The sequence below is a fragment of the Pseudochaenichthys georgianus genome, unplaced genomic scaffold (genome assembly GCF_902827115.2).
Source record: "Pseudochaenichthys georgianus unplaced genomic scaffold, fPseGeo1.2 scaffold_267_arrow_ctg1, whole genome shotgun sequence".
Classification (NCBI taxonomy): Eukaryota; Metazoa; Chordata; class Actinopteri; order Perciformes; family Channichthyidae; genus Pseudochaenichthys; species Pseudochaenichthys georgianus.
Genome location: NW_027262956.1, coordinates 560,453 through 582,372, shown reverse-complemented (window position 1 = coordinate 582,372; position 21,920 = coordinate 560,453). Strand labels below are relative to the sequence as shown.

The 21,920-nt window shown below is 44.2% G+C and overlaps 1 protein-coding gene across 3 annotated transcripts in view; it reads left to right on the top strand.

The window, feature by feature from the left end:
* arrb1 (arrestin, beta 1) overlaps window positions 1–21,920 on the top strand; it is a 37,503-nt gene that overhangs the window by 1,254 nt on the left and 14,329 nt on the right. For all 3 annotated transcript variants that reach the window (XM_034078083.2, XM_034078081.2, XM_034078082.1), the window contains 6 exons: window positions 12,972–13,002; window positions 13,483–13,543; window positions 13,631–13,675; window positions 15,548–15,744; window positions 19,393–19,452; window positions 19,612–19,679. In XM_034078083.2, the coding sequence (XP_033933974.1) occupies window positions 12,972–13,002; window positions 13,483–13,543; window positions 13,631–13,675; window positions 15,548–15,744; window positions 19,393–19,452; window positions 19,612–19,679 (462 nt within the window). The remainder of the gene's footprint in view (window positions 1–12,971; window positions 13,003–13,482; window positions 13,544–13,630; window positions 13,676–15,547; window positions 15,745–19,392; window positions 19,453–19,611; window positions 19,680–21,920) is intronic.

The window sequence follows — 21,920 nt, the reverse complement described above, 5'->3', positions numbered from 1 at the left end:
TGTGAAAGCGCCTAATGGTGCTCTAGGAGGAGATTTAGGTGATAAGGGGGGGGGGGGGGGGGGGGGGGTTACCTTGGTTGCTGATTGGCTAATGGCTACACAAGACAGAACATTGTTATGACATCATAAAGTGGCCAAAATCTGATCAGCTCATTTTCAGACAGGTTTTTATAGAAATGGATCAAAAAGAGAGAAAATCTTTGTTCCTGAAACTTTCAGAGTCTCTTTCCACAGAGGGGACACATGTTGATGTAGAAGAGACATGGAGAAGAGGGGACACATGTTGATGTAGAAGAGACATGGAAGAAGAGGGGACACATGTTGATGTAGAGGAGACATGAAGAAGAGGGGACACATGTTGATGTAGAAGAGACATGAGGAAAAGGGGACACATGTTGATGTAGAAGAGACATGAGGAAAAGGGGACACATGTTGATGTAGAGGAGACATGAAGAAGAGGGGACACATGTTGATGTAGAAGAGACATGAAGAAGAGGGGACACATGTTGATGTAGAGGAGACATGAAGAAGAGGGGACACATGTTGGATGTAGAAGAGACATGGAAGAAGAGGGGACACATGTTGATGTAGAAGAGACATGAAGAAGAGGGGACACATGTTGACGTAGAAGAGACATGAAGAAGAGGGGACACATGTTGATGTAGAAGAGACATGAAGAAGAGGGGACACATGTTGATGTAGAAGAGACATGAAGAAGAGGGGACACATGTTGATGTAGGAGGAGACATGAAGAAGAGGGGACACATGTTGATGTAGAAGAGACATGAAGGAAAAGGGGACACATGTTGATGTAGAAGAGACATGAAGAAGAGGGGACACATGTTGATGTAGAAGAGACATGAAGAAGAGGGGACACATGTTGATGAAGAAGAGACATGAAGAAGAGGGGACAACATGTTGATGTAGCAGAGACATGAAGAAGAGGGGACACATGTTGATGTAGAAGAGACATGAAGAAGAGGGGACACATGTTGATGTAGAAGAGACATGAAGAAGAGGGGACACATAGTGATGTAGAAGAGACATGAAGAAGAGGGGACACATGTTGATGTAGAAGAGACATGGAGAAGAGGGGACACATGTTGATGTAGAAGAGACATGAGGAAAAGGGGACACATGTTGATGTAGAAGAGACATGAGGAAAAGGGGACACGTGTTGATGTAGAAGAGACACGAAGAAGAGGGGACACATGTTGATGTAGAAGAGACATGAAGAAGAGGGGACACATGTTGATGTAGAAGAGACATGAAGAAGAGGGGACACATGTTGATGTAGAAGAGGGGACACATGTTGATGAAGAAGAGGGGACACATGTTGATGTAGAAGAGACATGAAGAAGAGGGGACACATGTTGATGTAGAAGAGACATGAAGAAGAGGGGACACATGTTGAACGTAGAAGAGACATGAAGAAGAGGGGACACATGTTGATGTAGCAGAGACATGAAGAAGAGGGGACACATGCTTGGACTGTAGCAGAAGACATGAAGAAGAGGGGACACATGTTGTATGAAGAGAAGGGGACACATGTTGATGTATAAGAGACATGAGAAGAGGGGACACATGTTGATGTAGAAGAGACATGAAGAAGAGGGGACACATGTTGATGTAGAAGAGACATGGAGAAGAGGGGACACACTTTAATGTAGAAGAGACATGAAGAAGAGGGGACACATGTTGATGTAAGAGAGACATGAGAAGAGGGGGACACATGTTGATGTAGAGAGACATGAAGAAGAGGGGACACATGTTGATGTAGAAAGAGACATGGAGAAGAGGGGACACATGTTGATGTAGAAGAGACATGAATAAGAGGGGACACATGTTGATGTAGAAGAGACATGGAGAAGAGGGGACACATGTTGATGTAGAAGAGACATGAGGAAAAGGGGACACATGTTGATGTAGAAGAGACATGAAGAAGAGGGGACACATGTTGATGTAGAAGAGACATGAAGAAGAGGGGACACATGTTGACGTAGAAGAGACATGAAGAAGAGGGGACACTTGTTGATGTAGAAGAGACATGAAGAAGAGGGGACACATGTTGACGTAGCAGAGACATGAAGAAGAGGGGACACATGTTGATGTAGAGGAGACATGAAGAAGAGGGGACACATGTTGATGTAGAGGAGACATGAAGAAGAGGGGACACATGTTGATGTAGAAGAGACATGAAGGAAAAGGGGGACACATGTTGATGTAGAAGAGACATGAAGAAGAGGGGACACATGTTGATGTAGAAGAGACATGAAGAAGAGGGGACACATGTTGATGAAGAAGAGACATGAAGAAGAGGGGACACATGTTGATGTAAGAGACATTGAGAAGAGGGGACACATGTTGATGTAGAAGAGACATGAGGAAAAGGGGACACATGTTGATGTAGAAGAGACATGAGGAAAAGGGGACACGTGTTGATGTAGAAGAGACACGAAGAAGAGGGGACACATGTTGATGTAGAAGAGACATGAAGAAGAGGGGACACATGTTGATGTAGAAGATACATGAAGAAGAGGGGACACATGTTGATGTAGAAGAGGGGACACATGTTGATGAAGAAGAGGGGACACATGTTGATGTAGAAGAGACATGAAGAAGAGGGGACACATGTTTGATGTAGAAGAGACTGAAGAAGAGGGGAACACATGTTGATGTAGAAGAGACATGAAGAAGAGGGACCATGTTGATGTAGCAGAGACATGAAGAAGAGGGGACACATGTTGATGTAAGCAGAGACATGAAGAAGAGGGGACAACATGTTGATGAGAGAAGAGAGGGACACAGGTTGATGTTAAGAGACATGAAGAAGAGGGGACACATGTGATGTAGAAGAGACATGAAGAAGAGGGGACACATGTTGATGTAGAAGAGACATGGAGAAGAGGGGACACATGTTGATGTAGAAGGAGACATGAAGAAGAGGGGACACATGTTGATGTAGAAGAGACATGGAGAAGAGGGGACACATGTTGATGTAGAAGAGACAGTAAGAAGAGGGGGACACATGTTGATGTAGAAGAGACATGGAAGAAGAGGGGGACACACTTTGAATGTAGAAGAGACATGAAGATAGAGGGGACACATGTTGATGTAGAAGAGACATGGAGAAGAGGGGACACATGTTGATGTAGAGGAGACATGGAAGAAGAGGGGACACATGTTGATTGTAGAAGAGACATGGAGAAGAGGGGACACATGTTGATGTAGAAGAGACACGAAGAAGAGGGGACACATGTTGACTGTAGAAGAGACATGAAGAAGAGGGGACACATGTTGATGTAGAAGAGACATGAAGAAGAGGGGACACATGTTGATGTAGAAGAGACATGAAGAAGAGGGGAACACAGTGTTGATGTAGAAGAGACATGAAGAAGAGGGACACATGTTGATGTAGAAGAGACATGAAGAAGAGGGGACACATGTTGATGTAGAAGAGACATGAGAAGAGGGGACACATGTTGATGTAGAAGAGACATGAAGAAGAGGGGACACTGTTGATGTAGAAGAAGAATGGAGAAGGGGACACATGTTGATGTAGAAGAGACATGAAGAAGAGGGGACACATGTTGATGTAGAAGAGACATGAAGAAGAGGGACACATGTTGATGTAGAGACATGAAGAAGAGGGGACACATGTTTGATGTAGAAGAGACATGAAGAAGAGGGGACACATGTTGATGTAGAGAGACATGAAAAGAGGGGACACATGTTGATGTAGAAAGAGAGGAGGGGACACATGTTGATGTAGAAGAGACATGAAAAGGGGACACATGTTGATGTAGAAGAGACATGAGAAGAGGGGACACATGTTGATGTAGAAGAGACATGAAGAAGAGGGACACATGTTGATGTAAGAAGAGACATGGAGAAGAGGGGACACATGTTGATGTAGAAGAGACCTGAGAAGAGGTGGACACATGTTGATGTAGAAGAGACATGGAAGAAGAGGGGACACATGTTGATGTAGAAGAGACATGAAGAAGAGGGGACACATGTTGATGTAGAAGAGACATGGAGAAGAGGGGGACACATGTTGATGTAGAAGAGACATGGAGAAGAGGGGACACATGTGAATGTAGAAGAGACATGGAGAAGAGGGGACACATGTTGATGTAGAAGAGACATGAAGAAGAGGGGACACATGTTGATGTAGAAGAGACATGGAGAAGAGGGGACACATGTTGATGTAGAAGAGACATGAAGAAGAGGGGACACATGCTTGATGTAGAAGAGACATGGAGAAGAGGGGACACATGTTGATGTAGAAGAGACATGAAGAAGAGGGGACACATGTTTATGTAGAAGAGACATGGAGAAGAGGGACACATGTTGATGTAGAGAGACATGAAGAAGAGGGGACACATGTTGATGTAGAAGAGAACTGAGAAGAGGGGACACATGCTGAGTAGAAGAAGACCTGGAGAAGAGGGGCACAATGCTGATGTAGAAGAGACATGGAAGAAGAGGGGACACATGTTGATTTAGAGAGACATGAAGAAGAGGGGACACATTTGATTAGAAGATATGGAGAAGAGGCGGACACATGTTGATGTAGAGAGGACATGAAAGAAGAGGGGAACACATGGCTGATGTAAGAAGAGACATGAAGAAGAGGGGACACATGGGACATGAAGAAGAGGGGACACATGCTGATGTAGAAGAGACATGAAGAAGAGGGGACAACATGTTGATGTAGAAGAGACATGGAGAAGAGGGACACATGTGATGTAGAAGAGACATGGAAGAAGAGGGGACACCTGTTGATGTAGAGAGACACAAAGAAGAGGGGACACATGTTGATGTGAAGAGACATGAAGAAGAGGGGGACACATGTGATGTAGAAGAGACATGAAGAAGAGGGGGACACATGGTGATGTAGAAGAGACATGAAGAAGAGGGGACACATGCTGATGTAGAAGAGACATGAAGAAGAGGGGACACATGTTGATGTAGAAGAGACATGGAGAAGAGGGGACACATGTTGATGTAGAAGAGACATGGAGAAGAGGGGACACATGTTGATGTAGAAGAGACACAAAGAAGAGGGGACACATGTTGATGTAGAAGAGACATGAAGAAGAGGGGACACATGTTGATGTAGAAGAGACATGAAGAAGAGAATTTTGCAGAATAGGAGACCTTTAAGTTATTCATTTGTTCATTTTCATTTAAACTCTCAGATGTTTCTCTTTATTACATATTTTTGTTTGATTTTTGAAACGTCTTGAAAAATATAAAAAAAAAAGTACATTACATTTTTATATAGTTTCATTTTTTGATATGTTTGGATATTTTTGAGACATTCCTTAAAAGCTTTTTTATTTCATTAATATTATTTGGATATCTTTCAGTACTTAAACGTGTATTTCAGTAATTATTTTCAATTTTTAATTGTATTTTTGGAAGAAATATGAATGTTTTTTGTTTTACAAATTTATCTTGAACATTTTTTGCCAACATTAGAAATGGCAAAATGGCTACTTAATGAATGTTGAGTCTTTGCGCCTGAATTGGCTTTAATCCTCATGTTACTGGAGTCAAACTGAACATCCCTGTGTGTGTGTGTGTGTGTGTGTGTGTGTGTGTGTGTGTGTGTGTGTGTGTGTGTGTGTGTGTGTGTGTGTGTGTGTGTGTGAGTGTGAGTGTTTGCAGGCTGCTCGTGTTGGCAGAATATGAATGAGTTCACATCAGAGAGACATGCAGAGCAGCTCAAACCAAACCTCATCCTGAAAACGTTAAAACGTCTAAATGTGATGTCATGGATCTGCGTCGGTGTTTCTTGACATGCTTCATATAAATTACATCGTGACAAAGCTAAAAGGTTATGCAAGCTAATAACAGGAACATGTATACTCAATACTGCAACCGTTAACCTGCAAAGCTCTTATCTTTTATTTGTAATATACTTAATTTATTTTCAAACAGTTATTATCGTCTGAGCTTTTCCCCACAGAAGAAACAAAACATTTTTGTGTTTTTTTATTTTTATTTTCCATGCCCATTTTAAGTTGAATGTCTCTTAAATAAACAACGAAAGGATTTTTATTAAATTAGTACTTTTAAGAAATTACGAAATATTTTTCTGTGATGGAAGCTGGGGTGGAAGCTGGAGTGGAGCTGGGGTGGAGCTGGGGTGGAGCTGGGGTGGAAACTGGGGTAGTGGTGGGGCAGCAAGCAGCAGCGACGTGGAAGTCGCTGCTCCAGGTTAAATAGAGCGGCATATTAAGGAGACTCTGTTTGGTTGGTTGTAGAGTGGCAAGGGGCGTTATGTGTGAATGCAGCACAGGTGCTCGAGTTGATTGCCTGAACTAGCTCGCAGGCTTCGCCCCATTTATATAATATTTTGGGCATCTTCTAAATTCCCCCAAAAATGTCTTTAGAATGTTTTTCCCACATTTTTCATATTTTTCCCACATTTTTCGTTCATGGATTTTCAAAAACATTATTTGATACTTCAGCCACACATTTCTCACACATTCTTTGGAATTAAAACAAAAAAGAACCTCACATTTCTGGGACATGATTTGGGAATATAATTACTCAATTTTCTTACATGTTTCGGTTATTTTGTTAAGTAGAGACTGATATACACCTGAACATCAGCAGTAGAGGACTCTTTAAAGTAGAGACACTACATACTGATATACACCTGAACATCAGCAGGAGAGGACTCTTTAAAGTAGAGAAACTACATACTGATATACACCTGAACATCAGCAGTAGAGGACTCTTTAAAGTAGAGACACTACATACTGATATACACCTGAAGATCAGCAGGAGAGGACTCTTTAAAGTAGAGACACTACACACTGATATACACCTGAACATCAGCAGGAGAGGACTCTTTAAAGTAGAGACACTACATACTGATATACACCTTAACATCAGCAGGAGAGGACTCTTTAAAGTAGAGACACTACACACTGATATACACCTGAACATCAGCAGGAGAGGACTCTTTAAAGTAGAGACACTACATGCTGATATACACCTGAACATCAGCAGGAGAGGACTCTTTAAAGTAGAGACACTACATGCTGATATACACCTGAACATCAGCAGGAGAGGACTCTTTAAAGTAGAGAAACTACATACTGATATACACCTGAAGATCAGCAGGAGAGGACTCTTTAAAGTAGAGACACTACACACTGATATACACCTGAACATCAGCAGGAGAGGACTCTTTAAAGTAGAGACACTACATACTGATATACACCTTAACATCAGCAGGAGAGGACTCTTTAAAGTAGAGACACTACACACTGATATACACCTGAACATCAGCAGGAGAGGACTCTTTAAAGTAGAGACACTACATGCTGATATACACCTGAACATCAGCAGGAGAGGACTCTTTAAAGTAGAGACACTACATGCTGATATACACCTGAACATCAGCAGGAGAGGACTCTTTAAAGTAGAGACACTACATACTGATATACACCTGAACATCAGCAGGAGAGGACTCTTTAAAGTAGAGTCACTACATACTGATATACACCTGAACATCAGCAGGAGAGGACTCTTTAAAGTAAAGACACTACATACTGATATACACCTGAACATCAGCAGGAGAGGACTCTTTAAAGTAGAGACACAACATACTGATATACACCTGAACATCAGCAGGAGAGGACTCTTTAAAGTAGATACACTACATACTGATATACACCTGAACATCAGCAGCAGAGGACTCTTTAAAGTAGAGACACTACATACTGATATACACCTGAAGATCAGCAGGAGAGGACTCTTTAAAGTAGAGACACTACACACTGATATACACCTGAACATCAGCAGGAGAGGACTCTTTAAAGTAGAGACACTACATACTGATATACACCTGAACATCAGCAGGAGAGGACTTTTTAAAGTAGAGACACTACATACTGATATACACCTGAACATCAGCAGGAGACGACTCTTTAAAGTAGAGACACTACATACTGATATACACCTGAACATCAGCAGGAGAGGACTCTTTAAAGTAGATACACTACATACTGATATACACCTGAACATCAGCAGGAGAGGACTCTTTAAAGTAGAGACACTACACACTGATATACACCTGAACATCAGCAGGAGAGGACTCTTTAAAGTAGAGACACTACATACTGATATACACCTGAACATCAGCAGCAGAGGACTCTTTAAAGTAGAGACACTACATACTGATATACACCTGAAGATCAGCAGGAGAGGACTCTTTAAAGTAGAGACACTACGTACTGATATACACCTGAACATCAGCAGGAGAGGACTCTTTAAATTAGAGACACTACATACTGAATATCATTTCTCAATTTTCTTACATGTTTAGGATATTCTTTTATATATTTTACATTATTTATTTCATATATGTTTTCACATCATCCAAACCTCTTTAGTAAATCTTTGGAAGATTTTCCACTTGATTTTCCGACATAGTTTTCTGCTGATGAGGCGTTCAGGTTTCAAGGGAATCCTCGGGAGAATATCGACCCGTCAGATAGAGTTTCCTCCCGATCGATGTCGAGCTTCACAACAAACACTTAGGAGACGTTACTCCACATTAAAATGCAGTTTCCATTATCTGAATATTATTGTTAACCTGCACTGACATGTACATGAGGATTTAAGGATGAAGAGAAGAAATGTGTGAAATATTAAATAACCCGACATTATAATAGCTTCTTAAATATAATCCACACGCTTGTAAAGGGTTTAAAACACCGTCTGTTTCCTCAAACTGATAGAAATAATTAATTTAAGATTTCAAATCAACAAAAACTAAACAAGGAACATTTCAATTTTCCCAATTTATGAGTTATTGACTTTTAAATGTATTAAAAAAATAAAAAAATATATAATAACTATTGTAAAGAAAAACTTAAAAAACAAACAGGTCCAAATGTGTAAACAAGTCAAAGTAGGATAAATATGTTTTAAATATCTAAATAATAATGTGTTTGTGTCGTGTCTTCCTCCTAAACTCACCAACAGTTAGCATTAGCCTCATTAGCATATGTAATCATAACAAAGACGCGCGTGATGAAGAGTGTCAGTGATTGTCCTGCAGTGTGTTGATAAATTAACGTCAGCCAGTGTGGGTTTGATCCACGTCGTGATATATTTATTTATTTTGTGTCTGTGTTAAACTTTGATTTGACTAATTGCAGCGGGTAATGGCGTGCTGAGCTCCCATGAGGCTCGGCGGTTTCCAGTAAAGAGGCGTCCTGATGCTGCTGAAAGCTAATGGAGCCGCAGAAGCTAATTTATGACAGCATTAATACAGGGGGGTGGCTGTCAGACAGCATTAGAGACAGGAAGCGGCTGAGCAACATGAACCTCCAGCACTGTGAGGGAACTCAGGATATTTCCTTTATTCACAGCAGCAAAGGTACAGAGCAGATCAAAGCAGGAATACATATTACACATTCAAGATAATATAAGATTTAATGATCTAAGCATGTTTTAACAAAGCTTTGCACACAATGTGAAAAAAAATGGAGTAGTTTAAACACTTTATACTGATATAAAAAGAGGACTCTTTAAAGTAGAGACACTACATACTGATATGAACATCATGAGCAGAATAGGGGCCCTTTAAAATCTGATACAAGGACTTTTACAGGCCGCAGAACAAATTACAACAGCAATACAAATAAAGTATTTATGTTTACAGAACAAGGTAAACAAATAAACATTTGAATAATGAAGCAATAAAATAAACCTCTAAATATGCAGTCTATTGGTCGAACAGCTCCACTGGACTCAGTTATACAATACTTCTTTATTTATACTATACATATTGTTACGGTGTGTGAAGCAGGTAGGACCCAAATGCAGATTTAAACTGAAAATTCCTTTATTTCAAGGCTACCGGATACTAATAAAGACAAAACAGAACACTCACCGGAGACTTAGGGCCACCAGGGTGGGTGGAGGGGGTCTGGAGGACGGGTCTTGGGCTGACAGCCCAGGGGCATGGCAGAGGACTAGGAAGGGGTCTCGGGAGGGCGGCCCGGGGGCAAGGCAGAAGCCGAAAAGGGGGACTCGGGCGGACGGCCCGGGGGCAAGGCAGAGTTAAAAAAGGGGGACTCGGGCAGGCGGCCCGGGGGCAAGGCATAGTCCAAGGTGGGGGACTCGGGCGGACGGCCCGGGGGCAAGGCAGAGTCCAAGGTGGGGCGAAGGCCAAACAACTCCGGAGGCCGGGCAGGACCCGGTGTCGGCCGAACAGGAACCGGAGCCGGTGGGACAGGCTTCGGCAGGATCCCCTACGGAAGAGGACCAGGAGTTGGCAGGACCCCCGGCGAGACAGGTGATGGCGGGGCCTCCAACGGAACAGGACAAGGGGTTGGCAGGACCCCCGGCAGAAGAGTTGACGGCGGGACCCCCAGAGGAACAGGACATAGGATTGGCAGGACCCCCGGCAGGAGAGCAGTTGGCGGGACCCCCAACAGGACTGGACACAGGGTTGGCAGGACCCCCGGCGGGAGATTAGTTGATGGGACCCCCAATGGGACAGGACATGGAGCTGGCAGGAACCCCAGCGGAACCTCCAACGGCACAGGACATAGGGTTGGCAAGACCCCCGGCAGAAGAGTCGTCGGCGGGACCCCCGACGGGACAGGACACAGGGTTGGCAGGACCCCCGGCAGGCAGGAGAGTAGTTGATGGGACCCCCAACGGGACAGGACATGGAGCTGGCAGGAACCCCAGCGGAACCTCCAACGGCACAGGACATAGGGTTGGCAGGACCCCCGGCAGAAGAGTCGTTGGCGGGACCCCCAACGGGACAGGACACAGGGTTGGCAGGACCCCCGGCAGGAGAGTAGTCGGCGGGACCTCCAACAGCACAGGACATAGGGTCGGCGGGACCCCCGGCAGAAGAGTCGTTGGAACTGGAGAAGGGACTCGAGAGGGAACTTGAGATGAGACTAGAGGTTTGACTAGAGAAGTGACTAGAGGTGGGACTAGGGAATTGACTAGAGGAGGGACTTGAGTAGGGACTAGAGAAGGGACTTGGGAAGGGACTAGAGGAGGGACTCGGGAAGGGACCAGAGAGGGGACTATAGAAGTGACTTGAGAAGGGACTAGAGATGGAACTCGAGAGGTGACTCGAGAGGGAGCTGGAGGGGTGACTTGAGAGGGAACTCGAGAGGACACTCGAGAGGAGACTTGAGAGGGAACTGGAGAGGAGACTTGAGAGATGACTCGAGAGGGGACTCGAGAGGGAACTTGCGAAGTGTCTTGAAAGGGGACTCGAGAGGGAACTGGAGAGGAGACTTGAGAGATGACTCGAGAGGGGACTCGAGAGGGGACTCGAGAGGGAACTGGAGGGGGGACTTGAGAGGGGACTCGAGAGGGAACTTGCGAAGTGTCTTGAGAGGGGACTCGAGAGGGAACTGGAGAGGAGACTCGAGAGGGGACTCGAGAGGGGACTCGAGAGGAAACTCGAGAGGGAGCTGGAGATGTGGCTTGAGAGGGGACTTGAGAAAGAACTTGAGAGGAGACTTGAGACGGTCGGTTCGCCAACAGAACACGGGGGGCTGGAGTCGGCCGGAATGCCGACAGGACACGGGGAGCTGGCGTCAGCTGGTACGCCGACAGGACACGGGGAGCTGGCGTCAGCTGGTACGCCGACAGGACACGGGGAGCTGGCGTCGGCCGGAGACGAGGGGCTGGAGTCTAAACCATGGCTGCTGGGGCCAGGACTGAGGCTGGAACCATGGCTGCTGGGCCAGAACAGGGGCTGGAACCATGGCTGCTGGGGCCTGTACTGGAGCCGGAACCATGGCTGCTGGGGCCAGAACCATGGCTGCCGGGGCCAGAACTGGGGCTGGAATGGCTGCTGGGGCCTGTACTGGAGCCGGAACCATGGCTGCTGGGGCCAGAACTGGGGCTGGAACCATGGCTGCTGGAGCCGGAACCATGGCCGCTGGGGCCAGAACTGGGTCTGGAACCATGGCCGCTGGGGCCAGAACTGGGGCCGGGACCATGGATCTTTGGGCTCGGGCTGCTAACCTGGCCTTGCGACTCCTTCCTTTAGGAGCCGTTTGGAGGCTCCGTGGACCTCCAAAGGCCAGACGAGTTCCAGAGAACGGCTCCTGGACAGGAGCAGGCAATGGGGCAGAAGCCAGGGTTGACTCCAAACGGACCACACCGATGCGTGTGGTGTCATAACGGGAGTTGGGAGGCCTGGGGCTGTCAGGCAGGGGATAACACACCATGAGGAAATCCAAAATCCCGCTCGGTAAGAATTTAACCAAGCCTGGTTTCTCCATCGTAATCTGGCGTGCTTCTGCCAGAACAGCCTCTCGCTGCTGAACCCTGGACGCTCCCAACCATGGACTAGAGCAGCCAGCCAAAGCAAAGGAAAACTCCAATATCTCCTGCTCAAAAGGATCTGCTGGGCCCATATTTAGGTTGGTTGGTTCTGTTACGATGTGTGAAGCAGGCAGGACCCAAATGCAGATTTAAACTGAAAATTCCTTTATTTCAAGGCTACCGGATACTAATAAAGACAAAACAGAACACTCACCGGAGACTTAGTCACAAACAAAAGATGAACCAACACTGAATACAGGAAGAGAACAGACTAAATACAGGGAGGGGTTATCACAAGACGTGAAACAGCCGGGCAGGGGACACACAAGGGCCACAGGTGAACACAATCAGACAACTAGAAACACCAGGGAAACTAACGACAGGGGAAAAACGCAGGAAGAAGGACCAGACAAAAAACAAGGAGGAAAATACCCATAACCAGACATACAAAACTACAAACGTGACAAAACATGAGAATCCTGACACATACAGTATCTTTCTTTTTTTCACCGTGGTGGACTTATTTGTTTTGTTTGTTATTAACATTTCATCTGCACTGTTTCTTTGCTGCTGTAAAAGTCTGCGGGCCAGATAAAGGATTTAATTAACCTGCTTCTCTGTCTGTGTTTCAGAGTGTTTAAGAAGGCCAGTCCCAATGGAAAGGTGAGTCCTCGTTTGTTTTTTTACACCTTCTCGCCCCTGACGAGAAATCTAAACACAAAGTCCTAGAAAAGCAAAAGAACAACAAAAAAATGCTGCAAAAAACCCCAGTAACTTACGAAAAAGTAAAAGAAAAACATGTAAACGAAAGCAGTCACTGGAGCAGAAAGGGTTTGATGCTTTTCAGCAGCGCTCTGTGGAAATCAGTTTTTAAAACATCTATGAAGGACGGTTGATTCTGATTGGCTGTTGAATGTCCTGAAAGTTTCTGATTGGCTGTTGGAAGTTCTGACAGTTTCTGATTGGCTTTTAGATGTTCTGATGTTGACACGATTTGCTCTCAGATGTCATGACAGTTAAGTCTGAGTAGTTTTTAGGTCCTGATGGTGGATTCTTATTGGCTGTTGGATGTCCTGACGCTTTCTGATTTGCTGTTGATTTTGTCATGGTTGATTCTGATTGGTTGCTGTGTTCCTCCCTCAGCTCACAGTCTATCTGGGGAAGAGAGACTTTGTGGATCAGGTGGATCTGGTGGAGCCTGTCGGTGAGATCATTTAAATAAGTTAGACAGTATTTATTCAATTAATTTATATTATTTTATGTCGTTGATTTCTGACTTTATTTCCTGCAGACGGCGTCATCCTGATCGACCCGGAGTACCTGAAGGAGAGGAAAGGTGAAACATGTCCATCAGAACTAATGTTTAACTGACTTTACTGTCCACCTCATTGAATGTGTCATTTGCTTAAAGGAATGGTATGCTCATGACACTCATTTTTAAAAAATTATCATCCGATAAAACAGACCAGTCTCTGCCAGTCTCTCTTTTTTTTTTTTAATCCGATGACATTATCAGTGATTTTAAACTGATTATATACCGAAATAACATCAACACTGTGGGCGCCGCCATTTCCCGGACGTGACGTAATCCATGCGTTTGGTTTTCGAAGACACGTTGATCTCCATGTTATTTACTGTAGTTTCTCTCTTCAAATATGCCTCACTGTATCGCGAAATATTGCCATAATTCGGATAGGAACAATCCACGGAATGCTCGGTTCCATCTGTTGCCAAAAGGTAAGCATAAGAAGTACATTCGGAGGCAGTGGCTAGCGAAATGTGGCCGGCCCGAACCGAGAGATTTACAGGCTCATGTATGCAGCGAACATTTCACATTTCCGGACGACTACTCTGAGAGTATGATCAAACATAACATGGGATTTAAAGAACAACCATTACTCAATTGAGATGCAGTACCATCGGTCTTTCTGGTGTCATCACCGACCAGGACACCAGTTCGGCCAGTAGAGAAATCGCCCTCTGCAAGTGTGAAGCGACGGAGGAGCAGAAGTAGTGCTCGGAGTAAGAATACGGTATGTTATAGCGCATTTCCATTGCAGCGGCTAGCCCCGTTTTAACGTCCAGGCCAGGACAGTTTTTGGTGGCCTTTCCATATAGCGTAGTACCGACTAGTGTGTATTTCCCCCCAGTTTTTCCGGCCCCATAAAATCGTGATTCTATGGCCAGGGACAACGAAGCTGAGTATGCTAAACTAGAGAGGGAATCGCTAGCAAGGGTGGTACTACATGCATACATATAATATATTATATCATCTTCCCATTATACACACATGCATTTTCAAACATTTGGACTACCTATGTTGCAAATGTATTATCTTTTCAATTTATACACGGCATCTATTGCACGTCTGTCCGTCCTGGGAGAGGGATCCCTCCTCTGTTGCTCTCCCGGAGGTTTCTCCCATGTTCCCTTTAAACTGTGGGTTTTCTTCGGAAGTTTTTCCTTGTACGATGTGAGGGTCTTAGGACAGAGGGTGTCGTATTGTCATACTGATATGTATGGCTGAATTCCCCCATCCAATCTCTTCACATTGGTCAAAACTTGTTCCTCTGCTGACGAGTCCGAACTGAAATACTCCACCATATTTCCGTGTGTTGACAAAGTGAACGCATGGATGACGTCACGACCATCACGTGACTACTGAAAATGGCAAACATGGCGGCGGCCAGACGGAATATACAGGTCTTGATAAAAAAGAGCTATAAAATCATTATTTACCAGGGAATATCGCTGATTTCTTCAGGGTATGGTTTAAACATAACGTTTCACTAAATACTGAAGTTTTGATTAATTATCTAATGAGTGGACCATTCCTTTAAGTACAGCAAAGCTACATAAGTAAGGGTAATGATCCTGCTCATTACACGGCTACTAAATAAACCAACAACTTGATTGACAGTACTGATTTAAAAAGGATTATATTGACGTCAAAAATATGGTATTGGCTAAGAAACTGAGCCACTGCCACCCCCAAACATAAATACAACAACATAAGATAATATCAATATACAATATACAACAGTCCAAGCGGGTAAGTAAATATCTTGTTTACTGAACTTTTAATCCTATTTTCGTCCATCTTTAATACGTTGTGGTGTTCCTCAGGGAAGCGTCCTTGGGCCTCTGCTCTTTATAGTAAACCGTGAAATATGAGTATCTGATTTTTGTTGTTTTTTCTTCCCGTTAGTGTTCGTGACTCTGACCTGTGCGTTCCGGTACGGTCGGGAGGACCTGGACGTCCTTGGGTTGACGTTTCGGAAAGACCTGTTCGTGGCGAACATCCAGGCGTTTCCTCCCGTGCCCGAAGAGAAGAAGAGTCTGACTCGTCTTCAAGAACGCTTGATCAAAAAACTGGGAGAACACGCACACCCGTTCACCTTCGAGGTACTGTATGAAACCATACTATCAGGCCTCTCAGAATAAAAACTCAGCTTCAGGTTAGAAAGAACAAAAAAAGGTAATATTTTGGAAAACTTGGTGCAAAACAACCACAAAATGACCAAATCTTCAAATGACCACATGGACACATAAAATGTTTAAAAATAAATGCAAAAAAACAGAAAATTCGAAATGTTGGACATCATATAAATGTACCTTTACCAAAGCTACAGAAAATGGTTCTCACATTACCAAATGGAATCATAGATGTGTAAATACTATGCAAAATCACCACCAAAAAAAAGGTGAACATTTGGTGAAAAACAACTACAAAATGACCATTAGGTGCTCAACTTTTAAAAATAGTTTTCAAATAACCAAAAAATAAATGTAGTTTCCAAAAAATGGGTTCAAAATAATCACAAAATGACCGAACGTTGCAGAAAGACTAAAAAAGACGTAACTAGATCGCCGATGATTACGAATCCTGTCCAAGATAAGACAAGAAGATAAGAACAGTGGCGGCTGGTGGAAAATATTTGTGGTGGGGCTGTTGATAGAGTGAGTAAAACATTTTTTTTGGGGAGAAATGACCCCTTAAATTAGGACTTCTGGTGATTTAATGGCGCGTTTCCAGTGCAGCGCGGAGCTTGCTTTAATGCTGCGTTCAGACCGGACGTGATGCGAATATTCCCTTCGCTCTAAACGCTCCTATCGCATCGCTCTAGTCGCTCGAGTTCCACCGCGGCTGCCAGCTGTGTTTACTGGCATCATTCAAACAAGATGCGCTCGGGAGCTACAACTACAACAAAATAAACATATTTTACCATGATTAAATTGTAATACATGTTTCTAAATTATGCCGAAGTAACAACACACTGATACCGGTTAGTAAAAACCATGAATTAATGCTTTGACAAGTCTGCAGACAGACGGCAGGCAAAAAACCTTTTAGAATGCTTGTTTTCTGAATGGAGATTGGGTCGACCAGGCTAAGCTAACGTTGTATATGCTCACTCCACACTCATAACAACGGCCTACAGACATAAATAAACCAGCGACTGTATTCGCCATGACACAGACAGTGCAGAGCCGTGCGGGGCCCGTTTTTGGTTGCGTTTCCACTTGGCCTAGTACCGACTAGCGGGTCCTAATTCACAGTTTTTCTGGCCCCATAAAATCGTGGTTCTAGGGCCAGGAACAACCAGGCTGAGTTGGGCTGAGTATGCTAAACTAGAGAGAGAATCACTGGCAAGGGGGCTACAACTACAACAAGATAAACATATTTTACCGTGATTAAATTGTAATACACGTTTCAAAATGATGCCGAATTAACAACATACTGATACCGGTTAGTAAAAACCATGAATTAACGCTTTGACAAGTCTGCAGACAGACGGCAGGTGAAAAACCCTTTTAAAATGCGTGTTTTCTAAATGGAGCTTGGCTAAGCTAACGTTATATATGCTCCGACCGTCCACACTCACAACAACGGCCTATACAGACATAAATAAACCAGCGACTGTATTCTCCATGACACAGACAGTCTGTGGTTTGTATTTGTTTAACTTTCCTCTAGTTTCTGAACAGATCGTATCTGTCCCCGGCTGTTTGAAGAGCAAGCATGGGAAACAAAAGATAGCATTCACCTGTTTGCATCCAGCTAGCCATGCCTTTCTGGTGTACCAGCTACGTGAGAAGCCTCGTTGATACGTTTTGTCTTTTTCACGAGCTTGCTGCGATATATACAAATTGGGTTGGTCCGGTCCAAGGTCTTTAAGCAACAGTTTATCTCCCAAACTTCTCCTTTTGAAAGGATTGGAGATTAGCTCTTGAACGGAATTGGGTGGGGACCGAGGTCCGGCAACTCCACCTGCACACGAAGCCATTCTCATCACCTTGGTCACTCACGAGTCTAAAAAACAACTAACGTCAGCGCGCGTAAGCAACGTGGGCGCCAACGTGGGCGCCAACGTGAGCGCCCTCGTGACCAAAATATTTGACGCTGCTGATTGGCTGAATTTATGTTTCGGCGGCACAGTTTACTATTGAGACTTTTGCAACATGCTGGTTGCTGCTGTTTGGCTCGGGGGCTCTGCCCGGTAATGATAAACTAATGCCATGGGCAAGGCCAGGCAGGAAACATTACATTACATTACGTTACATTGCATTTAGCTGACGCTTTTATCCAAAGCGACTTACAATAAGTACATTCGACCAGGAAGACACAACCTTGAGGAAAACAGAATCATATAAGTACATCAGGTTTCATAGAGCCAATCATTCAAGTGCTACTCAACTGGCTTTAGATAAGCCAGTCCTTTGTTAGTATATAAGTGCTCTGTTAGCAGTTCTTTGTTAGTCATTCTATCGCTCGAAGTGGAGTCGAAAGAGATGAGTTTTGAGTCTGCGCCGGAAGGTGTGTAAGCTTTCTGCCGTCCTGATGTCAATGGGAGCTCATTCCACCATTTAGGAGCCAGGATAGCAAATCCACGTGTTTTTGCTGATGGGAACTTGGGTCCCCCTCGCAGCGAGGGTGCAGCGAGTCGTTTGGCTGATGCAGAGCGAAGGGCACGCGCTGGGGTGTACGGTTTAACCATGTCCTGGATGTAGGAAGGGCCAGATCCATTCGCAGCATGGTACGCAAGTACCAGTGTCTTGAAGTGAATTCTAGCAGTTACCGGAAGCCAGTGGAGGGAGCGGAGGAGCGGCGTGGTGTGGGAACATTTAGGAAGGTTGAAGACCAGACGAGCCGCTGCATTCTGGGTGAGCTGCAGAGGTCGGATGGCACATGCAGGTAGACCAGCCAGGAGGGAGTTGCAGTAGTCTAGGCGTGAGATGACGAGAGCCTGGACCAGAACCTGCGTCGCTTTCTGGGTCAGCTGGGGACGCATCCTCCTGATGTTGAACAGCGTGTATCTGCAGCAGCGGGTAGTAGCAGCGATATTTGCAGTGAAGGACAGGTTGTTATCCAGGTTAAACATGTGACTTATCAGTAACTTTAGACATCGTAACACCATTTTAAACGAGATTTTATTGTAGATTATACATTTTACTGATACCAATTGTATGATATTTACCTTGTTCATTAAAAATAAAAATATAAAATATATATATTCTTTTAATATATTTTTTTTAAATATATTTTTTTTAAATTTAATATTTTTTTTAATATTTTTTTTTGTATGTGGGAAGAGGTTGGGCGGCGCCCCTAGCGCCCCTATGGGCCGGCCGCCACTGGATAAGAAGTACTTTATTGATCCCAATTTGGGAAATTGTTGTGTTGCAGCAGCATGAAAAGACATGGCGTTGTACATTAGACAAATTGAAAGACTAGAAATAAACATTACAACATGTAAACATCTGAAGAATTGAAATAAAATAGCATTAAAAGAGTAGAAAATATACATGTTGAATTACAAATTTACAGTAACAAAATATAAAGCAGGATATTATGTATAAGTGTGTAAGGAATGGAATATCAAATATTAAATTGAATATAAATGTAAAATGTACAGAGAGAGTTTAAGCAGAGAGTTCTCTTCCAGAGGAGATTTGTTGTAGAGATTTATTGCAGTAGGCAGGAGTGTTTTCCTGTATCGGTCCTTGTGACAATGTGTAAATAACGTTATGATTATTTGTCCCTGACTGCAGATCCCTCTGAACCTGCCGTGCTCCGTCACCCTGCAGCCGGGCCCCGAGGACACGGGGAAGGTAAACGAGACGCAAAAACCACCAGGGTAAAAATGCAACATGTGGAAAACAACCTGCAAAATAACCAGAAATAGTTGGTAACGATGTGTTCACTGCTTCAGCACTGAATCAGACTCCTGAAATTAAATCAGCGCTAAACGTCCTCTGCTGTGTTTCCAGGCCTGCGGCGTGGACTTCGAGGTGAAGTCTTTCTGTGCAGAGAACGTTGAGGAGAAGATCCACAAGAGGTAAAAGTGAGGCGCAATAAAGAGATGAATTATGGATGAAAGCGAAACCCGGCGTGCATTAGCAGGTCGGACAGGAAGGCAGAGTGGTTCAGTAATAATAAGAGTTTATGTTGGACAGAATCCAATGGGATTCTCTGTGGGGTTCTGGATTAATGCAGAAAAATAATCTCAAACGTTGATGAGACTCACACGTTTAGTTCAGCAGGATAATCTCCACATATTAACACCACTTTTTGATTTCTGAAGTAATAAGCTAACGTTGATGTTTTCGTGTTGTTATTGTTGATGTTGTTGTGTTGTTGTTGCTCATGTTGTTATTTATGTTGGTGTTTATGCTGTTGCTTATGTTGGGCCGTGTCTAATTTCATCAATTCCCCCTCCTCGACTCCTCGACTCCTCGACTCCTCGGTCCTCCGGTAGTGACCTGGACATTCATTTCAGCGCGCCATGTTGAAGGACATCTAATTTCTCTAAATGCACTTCGAGGATCGAGCGTTGAGGAGGCTCTCTGGAGGAGCTCTAACTGAGGAGAGAGGAGAGAGGAGAGAGGAGGCTCTCTGGAGGAGCTCTAACTGAGGATACACTGATGGCTCCTCCTCGGCTCCTTCGCGGATGCATTTCCGGGAGCAGAGATGCTTTAAAGAGTCGTGACGCACGGCCGGACTTATCTCAGCCAATCACAGCTCTGCATGCATCCCCTGGATATTATTGTAGTAACTGCTCTCATCACGACTCGATGTTTCCAGAGAGAACAGCTGTGAGGTCCTGCAGAAAGCAGAGCAGTGTGTATAATATATATCACTCAGTGGAACAGGCCGACTCTCTTTCTCTAGTTTAGGAGATATCTACAAACAAAGAGTCCAGATGTTTCTAACACCATTTCACCAAATAAAATACACAACGGCTGTAGCCTGATGATGCTTTAGGAGCTGCAGGTGTGTGTGGTACAGTGTGTAGGTGTGTGTGGTACAGTCAGTGTGTAGGTGTGTGTGGTACAGTGTGTAGGTGTGTGTGTGGTACAGTGTGTAGGTGCAGCGGACAGACAGGTCTTACTTGGTTTGGTCTCCTCTGCTTACTTTCAATACTTATAAATAAAACTTTTGGCCCGTCATTTATTTTCCTCATTGTAGCGACCAGAGAGGGGGGGGATATATCCAGTCTCTGATGGTGTTACGTTATTATGAGAGTACTTGTTTGATTCTGAAATTGTATATATTTATATAAATATATATATGTGTGTGTGTGTTTGTGTGTGTGTGTCTGCATCTGTAGCCTGTTATTGTCTCATGACACCGCCCTGTGAATGAATCAAAGTAAATATAGAAGTGGTCATGAACTCATGTGTCCATCAGACAGAGGCTGCTGCCTCCTGTCATCATTAATGGACGTCTCTTGAAATGACCGCTCAGAGGAGAGGAGTTCTCCTTTCTCTCACCGCCTGCTGCTTCCCCTCCTCTCTCCTCGGTTCCCCTCCTCGACTCCTCTCTCCTCTGCTCCTCCGCTCGCATCTCCTGTGGGCGGCACTAAGTCTCGAGGATAGGAGTCGAGGATAGGAGTCGATGAGGGGAATCTCAGAAACGAGACACGGCCCAGAGGCCTGTACTACGAAGCCGGTTCAACCTAACCTGGATATGTTGGAGTTAGCCGGTTGGCCTAATCCAAACATACGCGTTCTCGCTAAGCGGTCCTACGACGCGGGTTATCAAGTGGATCGCTCAAGCCAGCCGTGTCCTATCTAGTGAGGTGCGCGTTCACATGAAAGGGGTGGTATCTGGAGCATTCGACCAATCACAGACATGGAGAAGCGCACTGACAGCGCAGCGTCATACTTCCTGAATGAAAAGTGAACTATAATATTAGACACATGAAGAAGTTAAACTTTAAACATCCATGACTTAAACACTTGATCAGGATCAAAGCCACAGAGCTGCACCTGCAAGGTGAACACAGCTGGGAACAGAACACGTGTTTGAATGCGTTCATTAACAGGTTTATGACATTCAGGAGGCTGGTGTTAAATTACAGGCTGTTTTTAACATTATTCAGACTCAGCTCTCTGAACTAAAGCTTCTTTTAAATGTGGATCAAACCAAGGTAATGCTCTTTTCTAAAGCTAAAAAGACACCAGAGCCTATTTTAGATATTAAGAATAATAATAAGAGCTTTGATTTATATAGCGCCTTTCAAGGGACCCAAGGTCGCTTTACAAGTAATAGGGCAAAAACAAACAAAACAAAAGTC